The sequence below is a fragment of the Geotrypetes seraphini genome, chromosome 11 (assembly GCF_902459505.1).
Source record: "Geotrypetes seraphini chromosome 11, aGeoSer1.1, whole genome shotgun sequence".
Classification (NCBI taxonomy): domain Eukaryota; kingdom Metazoa; phylum Chordata; class Amphibia; order Gymnophiona; family Dermophiidae; genus Geotrypetes; species Geotrypetes seraphini.
In genome coordinates, this window is record NC_047094.1 from 77,972,448 (window position 1) to 77,992,130 (window position 19,683).

Consider the following 19,683-nt stretch of genomic DNA (forward strand, 5'->3'; position numbering starts at 1 on the left):
ATTCATTTTGCATTGTTATTGTTATGAAGTGTGTGTACTTTGATTGCATTAAAACTGTGGCCTATTATTTGCCACTTTTGGAGTTGGGCTAATTTATTTAATAATGTTAGCATTGAAGCATCGCATGATGTAAGTGCTGATATTAAGAGGACTGAGAAAGGATAGCATATACATATTCATACTTACCGGAAAGATTTGAGGTTTCTGGGATTATGAGTCACAGATACCTGAAAAATAGTAAAAGATCATGAAGAATCAATTCTTAAGAATTGAAAAGGAAAATTAAGTGGCCTTTATACAAAGTGGTAGTAAGCACTAGCACATACTTACCACCACTTAAAAACGGTGCTAGTGGCACATGCTCATTGCAAGCTTGGTACACACCACCCACATGCTAAAAAATACATTTCTGTCCAATGTTCAATGCTATTTAGCTAGCCGGCTCCTGGCTGGCTAAATAGCACATATCCTACTATCTGGCAATATTCAATGGCAGATAGTGAGCTAGCTTTCTCTGTATATGCCATACCACACCGCATTGTTTCTTATACCCTGCAAATGTCAACTGGGAATCATTGCGACTTACATAAGATTAATAAGGTTAGTAACATAGACATTATGAATCATAGCAAGACTATAATGAAAACAGATGCGTTTTTAGCACCTTCCTAAATTGAAGCTAGGAGGAGGTCTGACATAAGCAGGTCAGGAGGCAGTTCCAAATTTTGGGGCCTTGAAATGCAAAGGTGGATTCGAAGAGTGATTTCCTCCAAACTTGTGGTGGAGAGGGAAGAGGTAATTTACAGCATTGATTCTTGAGTTATAGAAGGAGTGTGAAACTTGGGTGGCTGAAGTTAGCTCAGTCAAACTTTCTCCATATATAGCCTCTGTACCATATATGCAAATTTAAATTGAATTCTATACTTGACTGGCAGCCAGTGTAGTTTTATCAGCAACGGATTGGCCCTCTCAAATTGGGCCTTATGGAAAATCAGTCTAGCCACTGTGTTCTAGAGTAGCTGCAATCTCTGAAATCCTTTCTTTGTGATGTTACAATAATCTAAATATGGAAGTAGAACTGCTTGAGTAACTGTCCAAAAACTAGTCGAGCTCAGGACTGATCTTATCATCCTCAACTGCCTCATTCTGAAGAAAAATCTTTTGAACAGTGAGATAATCTGCTTGCTCATGGTGAGATTGGAATTTAGAATTACTCCTAATACTTTTGATGTTTTATTAATCATGAGCCTCTCATCTGAGGATAGGTATTGAGTTGTGATCACCAAACCATAGCACCCTCGTCTTCTACTTCTTTAATTTAAGGAAGTTCCACTGTGACTATGTACTTAAATCCTTAGACAGAATAGATATGTGTTGCAATGTATCCATGAAGGAGTCGTTGGCTACACAGAGGAAAAAGAGATTATCTGCATAAGAAAAAGTATGGACTTGTGTGGAGGAGAACCGCCTGCCCAAGACGTTCATGCATTTATTGAACAGTGATGGCGAAAGACGGGAGCCTTGTGGAACCCCACAGAAGGCATCCCAGGTTTGAGATTTCTTATGATCTTTCCTCACTTCATATGTTCTCTTGCTAAGGAATTCTGCAAACCATTCCAAAACTAATCCACACATTCCTAGTTCTTCTAGTATTAAATGCTGCTGAGATATCGAACTACAACAGTACAGTTTACTTGCCTTTGCTAAGATAGGTCTTTGCCATTGATGTTAACTCTAGAAGGGATTCAGTACTGTGCATCGGCCTGAAGCCATGTTGAGAGCTATGATAGCCATCTACCAGGCTTAGAAATTCAGAACGTTGTATATTAACACAGAATTCTATCAGTTTAGCTAACCATGTTATAACTGCTACTGGCCTGTAGTTTTCTATCTTAGATCTAAACCTGCAGCTTTGGGAATGGGTATCAATGAGATGGCTGATAATGTCTTAGGATAGAGTCCTTTCGACAGACACCTGTTAACAATCTCTGTTAGCCAAGTTATAAACTCAGCGGGTGCTTAGTCCAGTAAGTTAGTAGGACATATATCATGGTGACAATGCTTTTTAGATAGTCTTTTTAATAAGCTAGTAACCTGAACTGTGGTAACCGTAGAAAATTCTTTCCGGCACCTATCTGCACGAATACCTTCTTTCATATCTTTTTCTACTGAGTTCATCTCCATATAGACTTCAAGTGTATGGAAAAATGATTCTCTTATGATTTTGTTTTTGTTCTGGAAGTAATTGGCTAGGCTAATTTCATCAGGATGTTGCATGGAGGAATTTGAGGTAACATCTTTAGTAGAAATTAATGAGGTAAAGATCTCGCTGGATTGGCTGGTGACGGGCTTTGTCATGCTGCCAGCTAGGTTCGACAGCCAGATAGAGCCACCTAAAAGGCTAGTCTATCTTTGGCCATTAAGATTTAGCCGGCTAGCTGCTGAATATTGGTCCAGCTGGCTATGTCTCAGTCAACCAAAACTAAACTGGAAATTCAATGCCAGTTGCTGGATATAGCACCAGCATTGAATTTCCGTTATCACCGCAGACCACAGGAGATCACTGGCTATCTCCTGTGGTCTAAATATCAGAGGTCATACTTGAGGGCACAGAGTAGATGTGCCTTGCAGTAAATATGTTGTTCCCAGTCTCCAGTTCTGCTTCTTCTCTCTGTCCTCTCAACTTGGTTTCTAGTCATATTTTTCTCTCCTGTCATTTTCATTTCCATCCCTACATCCATCTCTGACATTAATCTTTTCTTTCAGCTTTCTTCCATGTATTTCTCTACTTTTCTATCCAGATTCTGTTTCTCATCATTCAGTCCTTGGTCTCCGTCTTTTTCAATGAATCTACCTATAGCTTTCCATCTCTTTTTCTCACACCAGCTCTCCCATTCTCAATCTTTCTTCCTTTCCAAGCCTCTTATTACTCAGTCTTTAACTAACTCTACCCCTCTTTCCTCTCCTTTGGCCAGCATCTCCCCTTCCCCATCCAGTCCTCCCTCACTCTCCCCCATCCAGAAACTCTTTATTCCCTCATGCCCACTATCTCCTGTTTTCTACACCCCCCACTCCATTTCCAGCATCTCATCTATTTGTTCATGTCTAATATCTACTATATCCCTAGTACCCCCATGTCCAGTATCTTTTCTGGTTGTCTCCTTAGTCCCTCTATGTCCATGATTTCCTTTCTGTCCTCTAGTACCTTCCTCTCTCCCGATGCCCAGGTTCTCCCCTATTTCCCCTCCCTTGATAGTCCAGTATCCAATCATTCTCTCCCTACCCCTGATCTTGTAACAAACCATCATTTCATCTCATTGTCCAGCATCTCTTCCTAGACTGGCATAACCCTTTCCTCTCTTGCACCAGGGCTGACTGCAACACATCATGCTGTTGGGCCCACCTGGACCTGCAACAGCCCATAGCTAACAGAACAGAAAATCCAGGACCTTGATCTCGTACCTGAGCAGAAGACTCAGCTGTATCCCACCACCACAGAAGATGTTTCCAAGGTGGTGGGATGTGGTTTCCTCTGCACAGGTAGAGGTTTGAGATCCCATACTTCCTACTTCTTACTAAGGTTGCAAGCTGCTGAAGTATGGGTGGTGTGACACACTTTGATCGGCAGTGGCCAATGGCACAGAAGGGGAAGATTTAAAGGCAGTGGCAGTGACAAAAAACTAGAATTTACTTTGGATGTTTTTCTGTTCTGCTGGCTACCGGTTTCTTCTGAGCAGAATCAGGCAGGTTGACCAAATACTGGCTGGTTGGCAGTCCCAGAAGCTAGTTAAAGCCTGGGTCAGAATAGGATAATAAGCTTGGGAGGGAAGGACTGGGAGGCCTGAGTCACTGGTAGCACACTTGGGAGGGTCAGTGTGATGGTTCGGGGTTATTGTAGACAACACACCAGAGAGTGATCATTTAAAGCATAGACCTTGCAACCAGGAATACGGGAGGTTATACAGCCTGCATGCTAGGTCCAGGCTTCTGCTATACATAGCTATACAAAGTAGGGTAAATATAGTCAATGCTATGCCAAGAATACCATAACATAAAATTAATTAACTATTTAATTTATTGATTTCTTTAATTCAATTCATATCCTAAAAACAAACAAAATTTATTTCATCTACATTCAAAATCTAACATAACTTGTAATACAAAGGCTTATGCTGATTGAACAGTATAAGTACAGTAAAACCTTGGATTGCAAATAACTTGGTTTGCAAGTGTTCTGCAAGACAAGCAAAACATTTTATTTAATTTTAACTTGATATACAAGCAATGTCTTGCAATACAAGTACAAACAGTATACACACATCAGAACCAAGCCGATAGTTCTTCTCTCTCTGACGCTGCAAGATTGTTCTAAATGAGCAAAGTCTTGCAATACGATTACATCAACATGTGTCACATCATCACAACCGAGCCGATGGTTCTTCTCTCTATGACGCTGCAAGAGCGTGGTGACTGTTCTAAACAAGCAAAGTCTTGCAATACGAGTACATACAGTATATACACGTCACATCATCACAACTGAGCCAATGGTTCTTCTCTCTCTGACGCTGCAGGAGTGTAGTGACTGTTCTAAATGAGCGAGATCTTGTAATACAAGTACGCATAGTATTTTGTATTAAAGTTTTTGGGTTGTGGAACGAATCGTCTGAGTTTCCATTATTTCCTATGGGGAAATTCGCTTTGATATACAAGTGCTTTGGATTACAAGCATACTTCTGGAACAAACTATGCTTGCAAACCAAGGTTTGACTAATTAAAACTGGAAAATTTTAAGGATTAAGAAGAGAGAACTTCAGAACTGATTAAGCATTTCTAATTGGATCATTAATATAAGGAACAACTAGTCTGGTCAAGCCTACAGATTACTACGCAAGGAGATATTGGGACTTTCATTGACTCATCATCAAGTTAAGTGAGCTTCATGGGGCCTGAATGGCTTCAAAACTTAACATCATTAAGAACCTTGAAGACTGATTGATGGACTCTACTTTAAAGCTTTAGATAGTACCTGGAGCTTTCCCCAGCCTCTGATTTTGTCATTAGTAGCACTTTGCATTTTGTATTACATGTTATGTTAGATTTTAAATGTAGATGAAATAAATTTTTTTAGTCTTTAGGATATGAATTGAATTAAAGAAATCAATAAATTAAATATTTAATTAATTTTATGTTATGGTATTCTTGGTATAGCAATCTGTTATACATAGGCCAAAACCAGGTTTTCGTACCTCACACAGAAAATTGTTCTAAGTTCCTTGTCCAGGAATGTTTGACATAAGCAGTTGGGGCACATTTTGCTTCTGCATAATTCTAAAAGCATTTTCTATATCCTGTAGTACAAGTCATTATAACAAACTTACAGAAGGGATGGAAAAATAAATACCCCCCCCCCCCCTGGCCTCTTCAATTGCTCTCTCTTGTTGTGACTATTAAAATGAACAAAGGCAGCATTGGCTACTGCCTGACACAGCATCGGGATTGGGGGTGGGGAGGGGTAAAGGGCTGATAGAAGAGGAAAAGGAATTTCAAATTGAGTGTACATAGACTGGAATTCATGATCATACCAGGCTAACATCAAACTGATTTTCAGAATACGCTCAAATGTTTTAACTCAATTATTTCTGGAGCACTGTCCAATCTGTATCTAACAGATGTTGGACGTGAGAACAAGTGAACTAATATCCCCCGGGATATGAAATTAGTTAGTAGTCGCTGCCTTAAAGGACAAAGCAGATAATTAAATTTCACTGCTAGGAGCTGGTCTTTGGGGCTATGAGAACCCAGCATGGTTTATGTTATCTGTGTGAAATGAGGGAAATTCTTTTTTCTTGTTGTCTCTTACATGCACTTCATAGCCTCTCTCATTTACTATGCCTTTTCTCTCTCATATTTTCTCCTCCATGCTTTCCTTCCTTGCCTCTCTCTCTTATCTTTTTCCCCTCCATTCTTCTGCCTCACTCATTTTGTTATTCTTTGATTCCTTTCTCTTGTCTGCTTTCTCACATCCCTTCACACTCCCTCATTCTTTCCTGTCTCACCCTGCAACTCCTGCTTTTGTAATAAATATTTTCTTTCCATATCATCTCTGCTTCTTTCATTCTCTACTTCCTTCCTCTAACAAATACAATATTCTCTTTCCAGTGCAATCTCTCATGTTGTCTTCTTTTTTTCTTTCTTTTTTAATTTGGTGATATCTTTATTGAGAAAAGAAAACAAAAACAGCATAACGTACAGAGAAAAAAAAAATGATCAAGGGCTCCTTTTACAAAGGTGCGATAGCGGTTTTAGCGCGTGCTAGCCACTACCGCCTCCTTTTAAGCAGGTGGTAGTTTTTCGGCTAGCGCGCTAACGTACCTTCATAAAAGGAGCCCCAAATTTAAATGATAATCACAAACCAATAAAAAAATATAACAAACAAGAATATAAGAATAAAAAACACACTGTCACAGGGTTATTAACCAAAACAGAAAAACATCTGCCAGTCAAACTAAGCAAATGTTGTAAACCCTTCCATCCCTCCAAAATTAAGTGTCCCCAATCTTATGCTCCCAAAACTTTTAAGAAAGGTTAGAAGACATCAGCAAATTTGGCTCTTCAGTGTAATTGAATAGCCTTGAACTTGTCCATTTTATATATATATCCCACATTTAATCAACCAGTTTTTCACAAGTAACAGATCAACTGTTTGCAAACTAGAGGCTAAAGTGATTTTGGCTGCATTTAAACAAATCTTAGCAATTACTGCAATTCTTTAAGATCAGGCATCTGTTCATGCAATAAATAAACCTCTGGACTCCAAGGTAGGGTTATCCTCATAAGACGAGTTATTCTAACTCAGTGGTCTCAAACTCGCGGCCCGGGGGCCATATGTGGCCCGCCAGGTACTATTTTGAGGCCCTTGGTATATTTATCATAATCACAAAAGTAAAATAAAACAGTTTCTTGATCAAATGTCTCTTTAGCTATAAATTACAATATTATTATTAAGACTTAGCCAAAAGGAAAGATTTATAAACTATAAAGAGTTTTACCTTGTGCAAAATTGTCATTTCTTTAATAAGACATTAACTATTTTTTCTGAGGCCCTCCAAGTACCTACAAATCCGAAATGTGGCCCTGCAAAGGGTTTGAGTTTGAGACCACTGCTCTAAATTGATTTTCCAAAAAGCACATGCTTTTGGGCACTCCTACCAAATAGGGATCAAAGTGTCTTACTGGCCACACTGCCTCCAACATCTATCCAAGAGACCCGTAAAAGAAGGAGCCAACCGGGAAGGAGCAAGATAGCAACTATACAAAATTTTATCGTTAAAGACTTTGTAGCTGCCCTCTCCATCTAGCCCTACTGCTTGTCCTCATAGACACAGCCTAACTCATATTGCCTCGCCACCCTGTGAGGCACCATAGAGGAGCAGGAATTCAAAAGCATTTCATGAAGAATGGAAGTTAAAAGTTACCTGTCTAGCATCAGTTCAAGAATGAGCTAAAAACAACAAACTTTGCCTGAACCCAAGTAAAACTGAGTTTCTATGGGTCCCTAACACAAGTAGGCACATACGTGACATCAAAATCTCTTTTGGGAAATCTGAATGCCCTCTGAATTGATGTCAGCCCAAAGAATGTGGGCTTCTTGAAAAAAATTAATGTCTCTTTCTAGGAGTATAAGACCCTTAGCATTAAGTGTTATTACTTGCAGAACTCAAGTAACTGGAAAAAACCTAATACTGTATAGAACATCAGACAAATGGGAGAGCCAAACTGTCTCAACACATTCATAACAGGGAATCATGGGATATAAAAGAAAAAAACCAAAACATCTCAGCATGAACCAGTAAGCTCTCATCACCCAGTTTACCCATTAGAGCTCGCACACTCGTTAATGAAGAGCCAAACACATGTCCCTGAGAACATAAGGAGGAACAAGTCAAGGCATTGCTAACAGGCCCCTCGTTCGTGTTCATAAATGCTGAGCAGGGACAGAAAAAAGGTACCTGCAGCCAAGAATGGCATCCAAATAGGCAGAGAGCACTTAAATTCCTCAAAGAGATGTGCAGTAAGAACATAAGAATAGCCTTACTGGGTCCTTCAAGCCCGGTAGCCCGTTCTCACAGTGGCCAATCCAGGTCACTAATACTTGGCCAAAACCCAAAGAGTAGCAACATTCCATACTACCGATTTAGGGCATGCAGTAATCTAATATAATCTAATTTCCAGTTTATATACCGGATCATTCCAGCAAGGACTCGAGCCGGTTAACAAAGTTTAAAAGAATCTCTATAATAAAACCCTAAGCCGCACATGCGCAATTCCACTTGCGTGTTCCGTATGTCCGTGCCTGAAGAAGTGCGCATGCACGACTACAACACACTCGCGGCCCTGTAGGGCAGTGGCAGCAACCGAGTGGTTGAGAGCAGCCTCGCTTCGCCCGTTGACCCTCCACAAACCTCCCGGCTCCAGCGGCGTAGGCAGCACTATAAACACGCTGCTTCGCGCCCTTCTACTGCCAGTTTCCTCTGCCATGTCTCTGATGACATCATCGAAGACAGATGCGGGAGAGGAAATCGGCAGTAGAAGGCCGCGAAGTAGCATGTTTAAAGTGCTGCCTACGCGGCTGGAGCCCGGAGGTTTGTCGGCGGTGGGAGGGTCAAGAGCAGGCCAGATCAGCAGAACAACAGCAGTAAAAGAAGGGGGAGGGGCCGAACGGAGCAGGTAAGAGAAGAACAAATCGCGGTAAGAGAAGGGAAAGGGGGGTGGGGGAAATGCTGCTACTGCTATACAGGGACTTGGAGGGGAAGGGAAATACTGCTGCTGCTTCTGCACAGGAAAGGGGGGGGGATAGGAGGGAAGTGGGATGGAAATGCTGCATAGGGAAGTGGGATGGAAATGCTGCTGCATAGGGAAATGGGAAAAAATTACAGACAGACAGCGGGAGGGAGGGAGACAGAAAGAAAGAAAGCCACAGGGGCAGGGAGAGGGACAGAAAGACAGACAGAGAAAGGAGGCTATGGAGAGAGAATCTGTGGGAGGGAGACAGACAGACATATATTCTAGCACCCGTTAATGTAACGGGCTTAATGACTACATAATAAAACCCTAAGCGGCGCATGCGCACTCCTACCTGCGTGTTCCGTATGTCCGTGGCCGGAAGGAGTGCGCTTGCGCGCCTACAACTGCCCCACACTCGCGAAGGGAGAAGATACAGAAACAAAGAAAGACTGACAGACAGCCAGGGAGAGAGACAGTAAGACAGGGGGCTAGGGAAGAGACAGAGACACACAGGGGGACAGAGACAGAAGGAAAGGGGGGCAGGGAGAGAGATAAAAAACATAAAGTAAGAAAGAAAGAAACGCCTCAGCGACCCATTGTGCTAAAAGTCTACACATCTATTCTAGCACCTGTTAATGTAACGGGCTTAAATACTAGTATAATATAAAACAATTTTCAATAAATTAGATCAGCCCTCAGTTAAGAATCTCTGAAAGAGATACATTTTCAGATTTCTCCTAAAAAGTGATAAAGATAATGACGTTCTGATATTCGAGGGAAGATCGTTCCAAACTTTTACCAAGGAATAGGCTAAGGAATGTGAGAATTTACCTAGGATTTTAATCCCTTTTACAGAAGGGAAAAGCAATTTAAATTTATGTGTATTCCTGGTATTGTGAAACTTAAGAGAGTTAAATGTTTAGGTAATAAAGGTGAAAAAATTCCATATAAAATTTTAAAAATTACATTTGCACAGATCCAGGTTAAGAATCCCTTCGTTGGGTTGTCATTAAATTTCCTTTGCTTTTCTAACTCTCTCCTTAGCTGGATTCTTCCCTCCATATTTTCACCTTCGCCTTTCTTGTCATCACATTCCCTTTTTTCATATCTTCTCTCCTCTCTTTTGCTCCCATCCTTTCAAATCTTTATTCTAGACAAAGGCAGGCAGAGAGCAAGACCGAGACATTTATATTTTCGGACAGCTAATAGAAATATTGTAAAATGGATAGCTAGAGATCAACATATATACTGTAGGACTGTGGAATCGATACTTTATTGCAGTGCTTCCCAAACTTGTATCCAATATGATTCCATTTTAACAATTAAAAATTAATGTGATCCCAGATGATAATTAAAACAAAATGGAAGACTTCTCCTGCCTCTCCTCTGTCATTTTCTTCCTTGTCCCTGAATTATCCCAAAGCACAAAGGCAGCAGTAGCATGGTGATAACAGTAGCAGCAGTCAGCATGTGTCCCTATGTGTCAGTATCAGTGTGTGCATGGGTTTTCAGACTAATAGAAAGGCCACACAGGAGAAGGGACAGAGCCTGGGAACATTCACTTACTCACAGATCCCAGTAATAGGGTTGCTAACTTTTTAACAGAGAAACCCGACACCTACCCTGCCCCATGCTCCTCCTGTGCCCCTCCCATGTTCCTCCCTTGCTCCGCCCCAAGTCCTTTGTTTCACCTACTGTGTCACCCATTTACTTTGTTCTCAGTATCTCTTTCCTGCCTTTCTCTATTTTTGTAGGGTCTTTGTAGGGTCTCCTGCATTATTCCCTCTAAGCTAAGCAGAAGTTCTCCAATTAGTCCTGTATATGGAGGATGCTGTTTCACTATCAACATTTTCAATGGTGAAGGACCAGCTAGCTCTGTAAAACTCCAGGAAACTTGCCTATCTCTAGCAACTGAAAACACTATATTGAAGCAGCACACAATTCAGGCAGCTGTCAGGTCCCCACCTCACCCCAGTTCTTCTTCTTCTTTTTTTTTTTTTTCAATTATCTTTATTGACAACTGCAAAGGAACACACAACCACGAGTAAAACAATCAGTAAACATAGCAGCCAGAAACAGCACTGGATACCAGAACAACAAATGATCGCATACTACTATCTCTGCACTTCTAGAGTTGGCTTTAGTAACAACCTGCATGGCCAGTACCTGTGGCAGCCATGCTCCCTCCCGCAGCATTAAAAATTTATTTCCAAACAGCACTTTTTTTTTTTTTTTTTAAACTACTCCAGTTCACCAGACCTCCTCCCCCTCCCCCCCCAATGTACATATTCCAACTTCTCTTTGGTTGTTTGGTTCTGCTGTAATAGACAAGCTCGAGGACAGGGTAAGGCACAACTTGGGGAAGCCTAGAGTAGAGAGGTATCGGCCAGTCAGCGTTGTGGTTGGGTGTGGTCATTCACTGTGGCTGAGGAGTGTCAGGCTGTCTAGCTGGCAATGGTTGACTCTTATGAACTGTCTCTACTGTTATGGCCTGCCTACAAGAAGGAAACAGGAAGTTATATCTAGAGGCAGAAGGGCCGCAGCAGCAGAGGTCCTGTGGTTGGCCAACGAGCCCAGTGGACAGAGGAACTAGGGAGGAACTTAGAAACTGCCTACAAAAATGACCGTCAACTTAATAAAAAAAAAAAAAAAGCAGAAGCAAACCACAAAAAATGGGAGTGGGGCAGAGGGAGAAGGAAGACGTTAAGGGAGGAGAGAAGGTCAAGGTCTCTGACACTGAGAGCCAGCCTGACAGTTGCCACCGAGACTGAAGAAAAAATGTACGTATTTTAATTGCTGGTTTAAAGGGTCTGCTGGTTGTTGGCCTGGCCAGTCAAACAGCCAGTTGGCAACTCTACCCAGGGTTTATGTTTATTAAAATTTGTTGCAAACGCTTATAACATGGTTTCAAAGCAAATTACAAATATAAAAAGGGGTAACAGGAACATTTTCATACATATGTTGACAAAAAATAGACAGACTTACAGACAACAGTGGGAGAGGGGGGTGGAACTCCAAAAATTTTTAGAAAAAAATAACAATGAAGGGTCACATAATAGGGAGGGGCTAAAAGCAGAAGCAAAAATATTTAAAAATAAGAAATCTACAGTGTATAACAGGAAGGCCACACAGGAGGAGGAATCAAGGCCTGTGAATATTCACTTTCTCACAGATCCCAGTACTGACAAGGGTTTATATTCTAACAGCAAGGCCACAGAGAAAGAGGGAGCAGGGCTTGTTAACATTCACTGACTCAGAGGCCCAATGTTGCCTGCTACTACTGGGCTTAAATGACAGTGGAGGTGCAGATGAGGGGGAGTAGCAGTCTCTCTAACCTCATCTGATGATGATATAACACCTTTTGGGGTCCCAAACCACATTTTGGGAACCATTGCTTTACTGTAAGGTGGAAAACAAGAGACTGTCAACAACTGCGATATTTTCTTCTCACTGCTCGTGATTGGGATGTATCTGTATCTCACAAGTGGTGAAACCATACATTGATAACAAAAGCCTTTCTCATCATGGTAAGCAGTTAGAAAAATTCTCACATTTATTGTGCCAATATATTTTCTTTAGCCCATGCATGAATGCCATTTAATTAAAAAAAGCAAACAAGTGATATTCAAATGAACTGCCTATGCTGCTTCTAGGAGCAGTTTGGATCCTGACACTGGTAGAGTTTGTTGGGTTGGGGGAGGGGGACAAGATAAAAGGAAGTCATATTGGAGTAGGGGAGAAACGACTGGGTCAGCAGTAGCACTCACATTTGGGGACTGCCACCCCTCATGCTTACCCCAAACTCCTATGAATCCAGAACAGCCAATGGCTAGAGACTGTATTCCAACTGTGGAGTAACAGTAAACTTTGTGAGCAACAAATAATGGAATGTGTGAAAGCTTTCCAGAAGTTTCTTTAATGACAAGCCACATAAAAATATTTATTCATGTATGCCGTAGCACAGGGTGGGCAACCATGGTCCTCAAGGGCCACAACCTAGTCAGATTTTCAAGATTTCCACAATGGATATGCATGAGATGTATTTTCATACGGTGGAACCATTGTCATGCAAATCAATCTCATGCATATTCATTGTGAAAATCTTAACAATCCAGGTTGTGGCCCTTGAGGACCGTGGTTATCCACCCATGCCATAGCAATTTGGTCTGCATATGATACATCATAGTAGTGCTTCACATTCCTCTTTTATGCAAATCTTTCTGAAAAGATAAACATTTATTTCAATTCTGCTGACTTGGGAAGCCTGGTTAAGAGAGGAGCTGTGTTTTCATCTGGACCCTGAGAGACAGAGGTGGGGGTGATCTGCATGTTTCAAAAAACCCATGTAACTGATTTTTGGATTTTGCTTATGGAGGAGGATAAGGCATGGAAAATGTGTTCACAACAGCATAATCCAGGACAGACATATGCAAATCTATATGTGAAGATGGATGGACAAGAGCTCCATCTTCACTAGGGCCCGGATTCTGTAACCGGCGCTGTTGTCGGCGGCCACCTTAAAAGCAGCCGCCGATTGCATGTCAATCATGTGACAATGCTAGGTACAGAATTGTGGCGCCAAAAGTGTAGGCCAGGGTTTTCCTGGCCTAAACTTCCGGCGCCTACCTATCATGTGGATTGTGCCTCTGGAGGTTCTTTAGGCCCCCTAATGCCACTTTGGTGTTAGACACGCCCACAGTAGCGTTAGGCAGCCTAAAGTGCCTATGGAGGCATTCTGGCACCGGTATGCACCTTGAAACCATTAAAAATGTTGTTTCATTGGTGTTATATACTGAGTTTGGGCATTACTGTCACCTAAAAAAACAATGCCATTTAGAGAATCCAAACCTAAGTATAAATCTCCTCTGACTTCTTGGGAGATGTGGAGGGGCATTTTCAATATGACATCTAAATCCAAGTTTAGACATTTTGCAGAAAACATCCAAAAATCCAGTAGGAAAACTGTTTTTGAAATGTCTTTTAGTTTCGAAAATGACCATTTCCCAGATGGGTTTGTCCTCAGTGCATCTATCTTTTTGATCCATTAAAAAAAAAAAAAAAAAAAAAAGTCCAAATGAAAAGTGCACAAAAACAACCTTGGAACGTAGGAGATTCCATCATTCTTAGTAGACTGACCACATAGTTATCCCAGCAATGGAGTGGGGCATCCTAGGGGGGCACTGCAGTGAACAAGGTCCCAAGTACACATCTCACCACAACCCCCTTACATTGTATGGGAAGTCCTCCAAAACTTACCAAAAACCCACTGTACCCAAATGTTCACCACAACAATAGCCCTTATGCCTGCAGGTATCACCTATATGTCAGTACAGTAGGATTTTGGTAGGTTTTGGAGAGCTTACACTTTCCCACAAGAAACAGTGGGAAAGGACAATGAACACTCCAAGTAGGGTTACTGGTGTAAAAGAGTCTTGTTTATTCCAATAAAAGGACATTTAAAAACTGTGGACCCGACACAGCACTGTGTTTCGGCAAATCAAAATGCCTACATCAGGGGTCACTAACATAAAAGCATAATAGAACATAATAAGAACATTGCCATTAAATATAGCAAAACCAATACCAATGTTTGTTATATTTAATGGCAATGTTCTTGTTAGTGACCCCTGATGCGTTTTGATTTGCCGAAACACAGTTCTGTGTCAGGTCCACAGTTTTTATATGTCCTTTTACTGGAATAAACAAGACTCTTTTACACCAGAAACCCTTCGTGGAATGTTTATTGTTCGTTCCTACTGTTTCTTGGGTATTTTTGTACCTGTGGGTTTTTTGTCCTGTTGGACTTTCATTGTACTAGTTAGAATGGGATATGACCCTGGGTCCCCTTCTCTGCAGTCCATTGCACTGACCACCAGGCTACTCCAGAGACCTGTTTGCTGCTCTAATAGGATTAGCCATAATATCTGAAGCTATCATACAGGCTACTTTGTACTGTTTCATTCATATCTTTGGAGGATAGGAGGGGTCAGTGACCATTACTACTAATCATTTCTATAGCACTACTAGCCTGTACCTCAAAATAGAGAATGACACGGTGAAAAAATTGGTCCCCGTCACCGCCCCGTCCCCGTCTCACCATCCCCGTCACCGCCCCGTCCCCGTCTCACCATCCCCGTCACCGCCCCGTCCCCGTCTCACCATCCTCTTCACCGCCCCGTCACCGCCACTGCCACCCCATTCACCGCCCCGTCACCGCCACTGCAATCCCATTCACTTTTCTTTATTTACGTATAAAGGAAACATTCTTTAAAACTTAGTTAAATATTAGTTAATAACTATACAAAAACAAAACACGCAGAGAAAAAATTAATTAATATAAATTCCCTGATTTCCCTGCACTGTCCCCCCTTGAAGGTCTGTCCCCATCCTGAAAGCCTGATGCCCCCCCCCAACGACGTCCGATACATCCCTCCCCCCGAAGGACCGCCGACTCCCCAACAATATCGGGCCAGGAGGGAGCCCAAATCCTCCTGGCCACGGCGACCCCCTAACCCCACCCCGCACTACATTACGGGCAGGAGGGATCCCAGGCCCTCCTGCCCTCGACGCAAACCCCCCTCCCCCCAACGACCGCCCCCCCCAGCTTCAAAATGATGCCTGAAGTTACCTTGGGGGTTCTGAGCACTATTAATTTTAATTTATTGCAGCACTCCAGAAATATTTTTCTAATTGTTTTAACTTGGAAAAGCGAACCAGGATTGTCTTAATGAAAGGCTTATGTTCTGCACTGCAGCCCTCCTGCCCTCGACGCAAACCCCCCTCCCCCCAACGACCGCCCCCCCCAGCCGACCCGCGACCCCCCTGGCGACCCCCACGACCCCCCCACCCCCCTTCCCCGTACCTTTGGTAGTTGGCCGGACAGACGGGAGCCAAAACCGCCTGTCCGGCAGGCAGCCAACGAAGGAATGAGGCCGGATTGGCCCATCCATCCTAAAGCTCCGCCTACTGGTGGGGCCTAAGGCGCGTGGGCCAATCAGAATAGGCCCTGGAGCCTTAGGTCCCACCTGGGGGCGCGGCCTAAGGCACATGGTCGGGTTGGACCCATGTGCCTCAGGCCGCGCCCCCAGGTGGGACCTAAGGCTCCAGGGCCTATTCTGATTGGCCCACGCGCCTTAGGCCCCACCAGTAGGCGGAGCTTTAGGATGGATGGGCCAATCCGGCCTCATTCCTTCGTTGGCTGCCTGCCGGACAGGCGGGTTTGGCTCCCGTCTGTCCGGCCAACTACCAAAGGTACGGGGAAGGGGGGTGGGGGGGTCGTGGGGGTCGCCAGGGGGGTCGCGGGTCGGCTGGGGGGGCGGTCGGAGGTTCTTGGGGGGGCGGTCGTTGGGGGGGAGGGGGGTTTGCGTCGAGGGCAGGAGGGCCTGGGATCCCTCCTGCCCGTAATGTAGTGCGGGGTGGGGTTAGGGGGTCGCCGTGGCCAGGAGGGTTTGGGCTCCCTTCTGGCCCGATATTGTCGGGAAGTCGGCGGTCCTTCGGGGTGGGGGTGCGAGTGGTCCTGCCGGGGGGGGGATGTATCGGACGTCGGGGAGTCGGCCGGGCAAGAGGGCTTGGGCTCCCTCTTGCTCCGATCGCGGGTGCGGGTGGGAGCGCGTGCGAGCGGTCGTTCGGGGTGGGGGTGCGAGCGGTCCTGCTGGGGGGGTGAATCGGGCGTCGGGCGGTAAATAGCGGTTCCTAGAAGGGGGTACATTGGCCCGCGGGGACAAACCTGTTCACCGTTTCCGCGGTCGGTGAATGGCCTTGTCCCCGTCACCGCAGCGACTGCTAGTTTTCTTCCCCGTTTTCGGCGGTGACCCGCGGCTTAAATGCGGTGGCCGCGGGTAAACCGTCACCGTGTCATTCTCTACCTCAAAACATAGAAGAGACAATCCCTTCTCAAAAAAGCTTACAACAGTAGTCACTACACAGTGCTCAGGTGGGGGAATTACAGAGGGAATAAGACAGATATTGGTGCTAGAAGGTGGGTTGGCGTTTGTAATTGAAAGCATCTTCAAATAAGTGGGTTTTGGGTCTGGATTTGAATACTTCCATTGACGGAGACCACTGGGGGGGAATAGGGAGGGGCCGTGCCTTCATGCTTCCAATGGTCATCTGGCCATTTTGACCACCTTTTTGGCACTTATTCGTTATTGAAACAGATTTCGCTTCAAACGTTCAAGCTTTGCCCTGGATATTTTCTGCAATGTTCTATTATTTCAGAAAAGTGTCCAAATCATAAGTCCACCTTAATCCTACCCAAAACACACATCCAACACGCTTCCATGAGATTTAGATGCACTTCAGACAAACACCATAGAAAACCATCTAAAAAGTGTATTTCAAAAATGGCAGTAGACATTCTGGCAAGTAAGACACCTAAATACCACTTTGTGCCATTTTTGGATGTTTTTCTCTTTTGAAAATGAGCCCCGTAGACAAAATAGGAGAACTGTCCGATGCATAGTGTAAAGTAGTGAGGCTGGAAACCTCAGAGGAGTCTAGCAAACTGCTGATTCCAATAAAACACAGGGGTTGACAATGCCAGAGCACCACGCAAAAGACATCGGCTGAAAATGCAGGAAACAGGATATGTAGTTTTATGCTGTTACACAGTGAAAATATCAAAATAAAGTTGTTTCCTATCCAGAGTCCAGTGTTGGTCAAAGTACTTAGGTAAAAATAAATGTATATTTTAATGCTTAAGTAAAAAATAAATGTATAATGAAGAACTTCTTGAGTAAAGAGTAAAAGTAACTGCTACTGCAATGTCTGTTCACCAAGAATTGCTACCAGCTTCAGCTTCATCTCTGCTTTAAAGTGATCCAACTCATCACTGCTTTGTTTGGCTGCAGACCAGTAACCAGTTTAAACACAGGCCAACTCCACTGTTCATATAGGCTATATTCAATGAACAGCAAAATTTAAGATGGGAATATTTGCTGTTTGTGTGATAAGGTTTGCAGTAGCAAAATCCTGTCCCTAGTTTTTGCTGTTTCATTTGGTTTACTGAGGAACTGTCTTTTACATTGGTGAAATTATTACTTCAGTAAAAGTAAAAGTACAAATGTTATTCTGTACTTCATTACAAGTAAAAGTAACAAAACTTTTACTTAAGTACAGTAACTAATTACATTTACTTAGTTACTATACAACACTGCCAGAGTCCACATCTCCTAGCCCTCTCTCCCATGTTTCACTTCCTCAGCTGTTCCATCGACGAGCAGGTGATCAAGGTGGCGTGGCTGAACCGCTCCAGCATCCTGTATGCAGGCAACGACAAGTGGTCGATAGAACCCCGTGTGCAGCTGCTGACCAGGAACAACACGAAATACAGCATTCTCATCACCCATGTGGATGTCTATGATGAGGGTCTCTATACCTGCTCCTTCCAGACCCGGAGCAGACCATACACCTCCCAGGTCTACCTCATTGTCCAGGGTAAGACATTGTCTTACTTTTTTGGCTTCCAGATAGCTTAAATATTTCTTAGGTCTCATTCAATAGCAAATTAGTATGTGTGGCTCTTTTATGGTCCTTTTTATTATTCTATGCAGTTCTTTCCTTTTCTAATCATGGCCTGATTGACAGGCAAAGAAGGCACATGCCTCAGGCCCAAAAGGTTCAGGGGGACCTGGTGTGCTCCCATGCTGGAGGTGAACTGACTTGGTCCTGCATTCCTCTTTTCACGTTGTATGGGTCCCTGGCAGCAGCAGTGATCCCCACACACTGCCTGCCGCTGTCCCGGAAGCCTCCCCTCTGCTATGTCCTGCCCAGGTAGAGAAATAGGAAGTCGCAGCAGAGGAGAGGCTTCTGAGTCAGTGGCAGGCAGCATGTGGAGATCGCTGCCTTTGCTGGGGACCTGTTCAACTTGAAAAGAGGGTTGCAGGTCAGCACCATTTCATCTCCAGCACAGGAACCAGTGCTGTCCAGGTGCATTGCTCCTGGGGCCTTGAAGAGATGAAGAGGTGTGAGATGAGGGAGTGAAGGAGATATGCTGCAGAGGGGTGGGGGGGGAGAGGGAGAATTGCTGGGAATGGGGTGAAGGGGAGGAAGGGAGAAATGCAGCAAAGTGGTGAAGGAGAGAGAAATATGCTGCATGGAGAGGGGAGAGGAGGGGTGAGGGAGGGAGATAATATTGGGCAGAAGAGTGGAGGGGAGGAGAGGTGGTGCATATAGAGAGGGTGAAATATTGGACATGATGGTGGAGGGACAGGAGAGATGCTGCATGGAGGGAGGAGGAAGAGAGATGCTGGACCTAGGGCACAAGGGATGGAGAAAGAGGGAGAAAAGGTGGATGAGAGGGAAAGAGAGGTAGGAGGTAGAGAGGGGAGAAACAGGGAGTTGATGGATCCAGGAGCAGAGGGGAGTGATGGACAGATACTACTACTATTTATCATTTCTATAGCGCTGAAAGGTATATGCAGCGCTGTACATTTAACAATCAATAGATGGTTGCTGGTCAGAAGTGTTTACAATCTAAATTGGACAGACAGGACTTATAGGTGTTGGGAAGTTTCTTGCAGAGAGAATGATAAGATGGACATAGGTAATTTTATGGTCAGTAGGAGTTAGGAGTTGAAAGCGGCCTCAAAAAGTTAGTTTTTAGCTTATTTTTGAATACTGCTAGAGACAAAACCTGACATAATGACTCAGTCAGTCAATTCCATGCATATGGTGGAGCAAGATAGAAGGGATGGAGTCTGGAGTTGGCAGTGGAGAAGAGTACAGATAGGAGGAACTTGCCCGATGAACAGAGTTCACAGGAGGAGCATAGAGTGAGATAAGTGTGAAGAGATATTGAGGGGCTGCAGAGTGAGTGCACTTGTAGGTTAGTAAGAGGAGTTTGAACTGTTTTTGGAAATGGATGTGGAACTAATGAAGTGATGTGTGGTAGATCTGGCG

General features: G+C 43.7%; 1 protein-coding gene across 7 annotated transcripts in view; it reads left to right on the forward strand.

The window, feature by feature from the left end:
• IGLON5 (IgLON family member 5) overlaps positions 1-19,683 on the forward strand; it is a 637,667-nt gene that overhangs the window by 432,277 nt on the left and 185,707 nt on the right. For all 7 annotated transcript variants that reach the window (XM_033964041.1, XM_033964043.1, XM_033964038.1 and 4 more), the window contains one exon: positions 17,987-18,219. In XM_033964041.1, the coding sequence (XP_033819932.1) occupies positions 17,987-18,219 (233 nt within the window). The remainder of the gene's footprint in view (positions 1-17,986; positions 18,220-19,683) is intronic.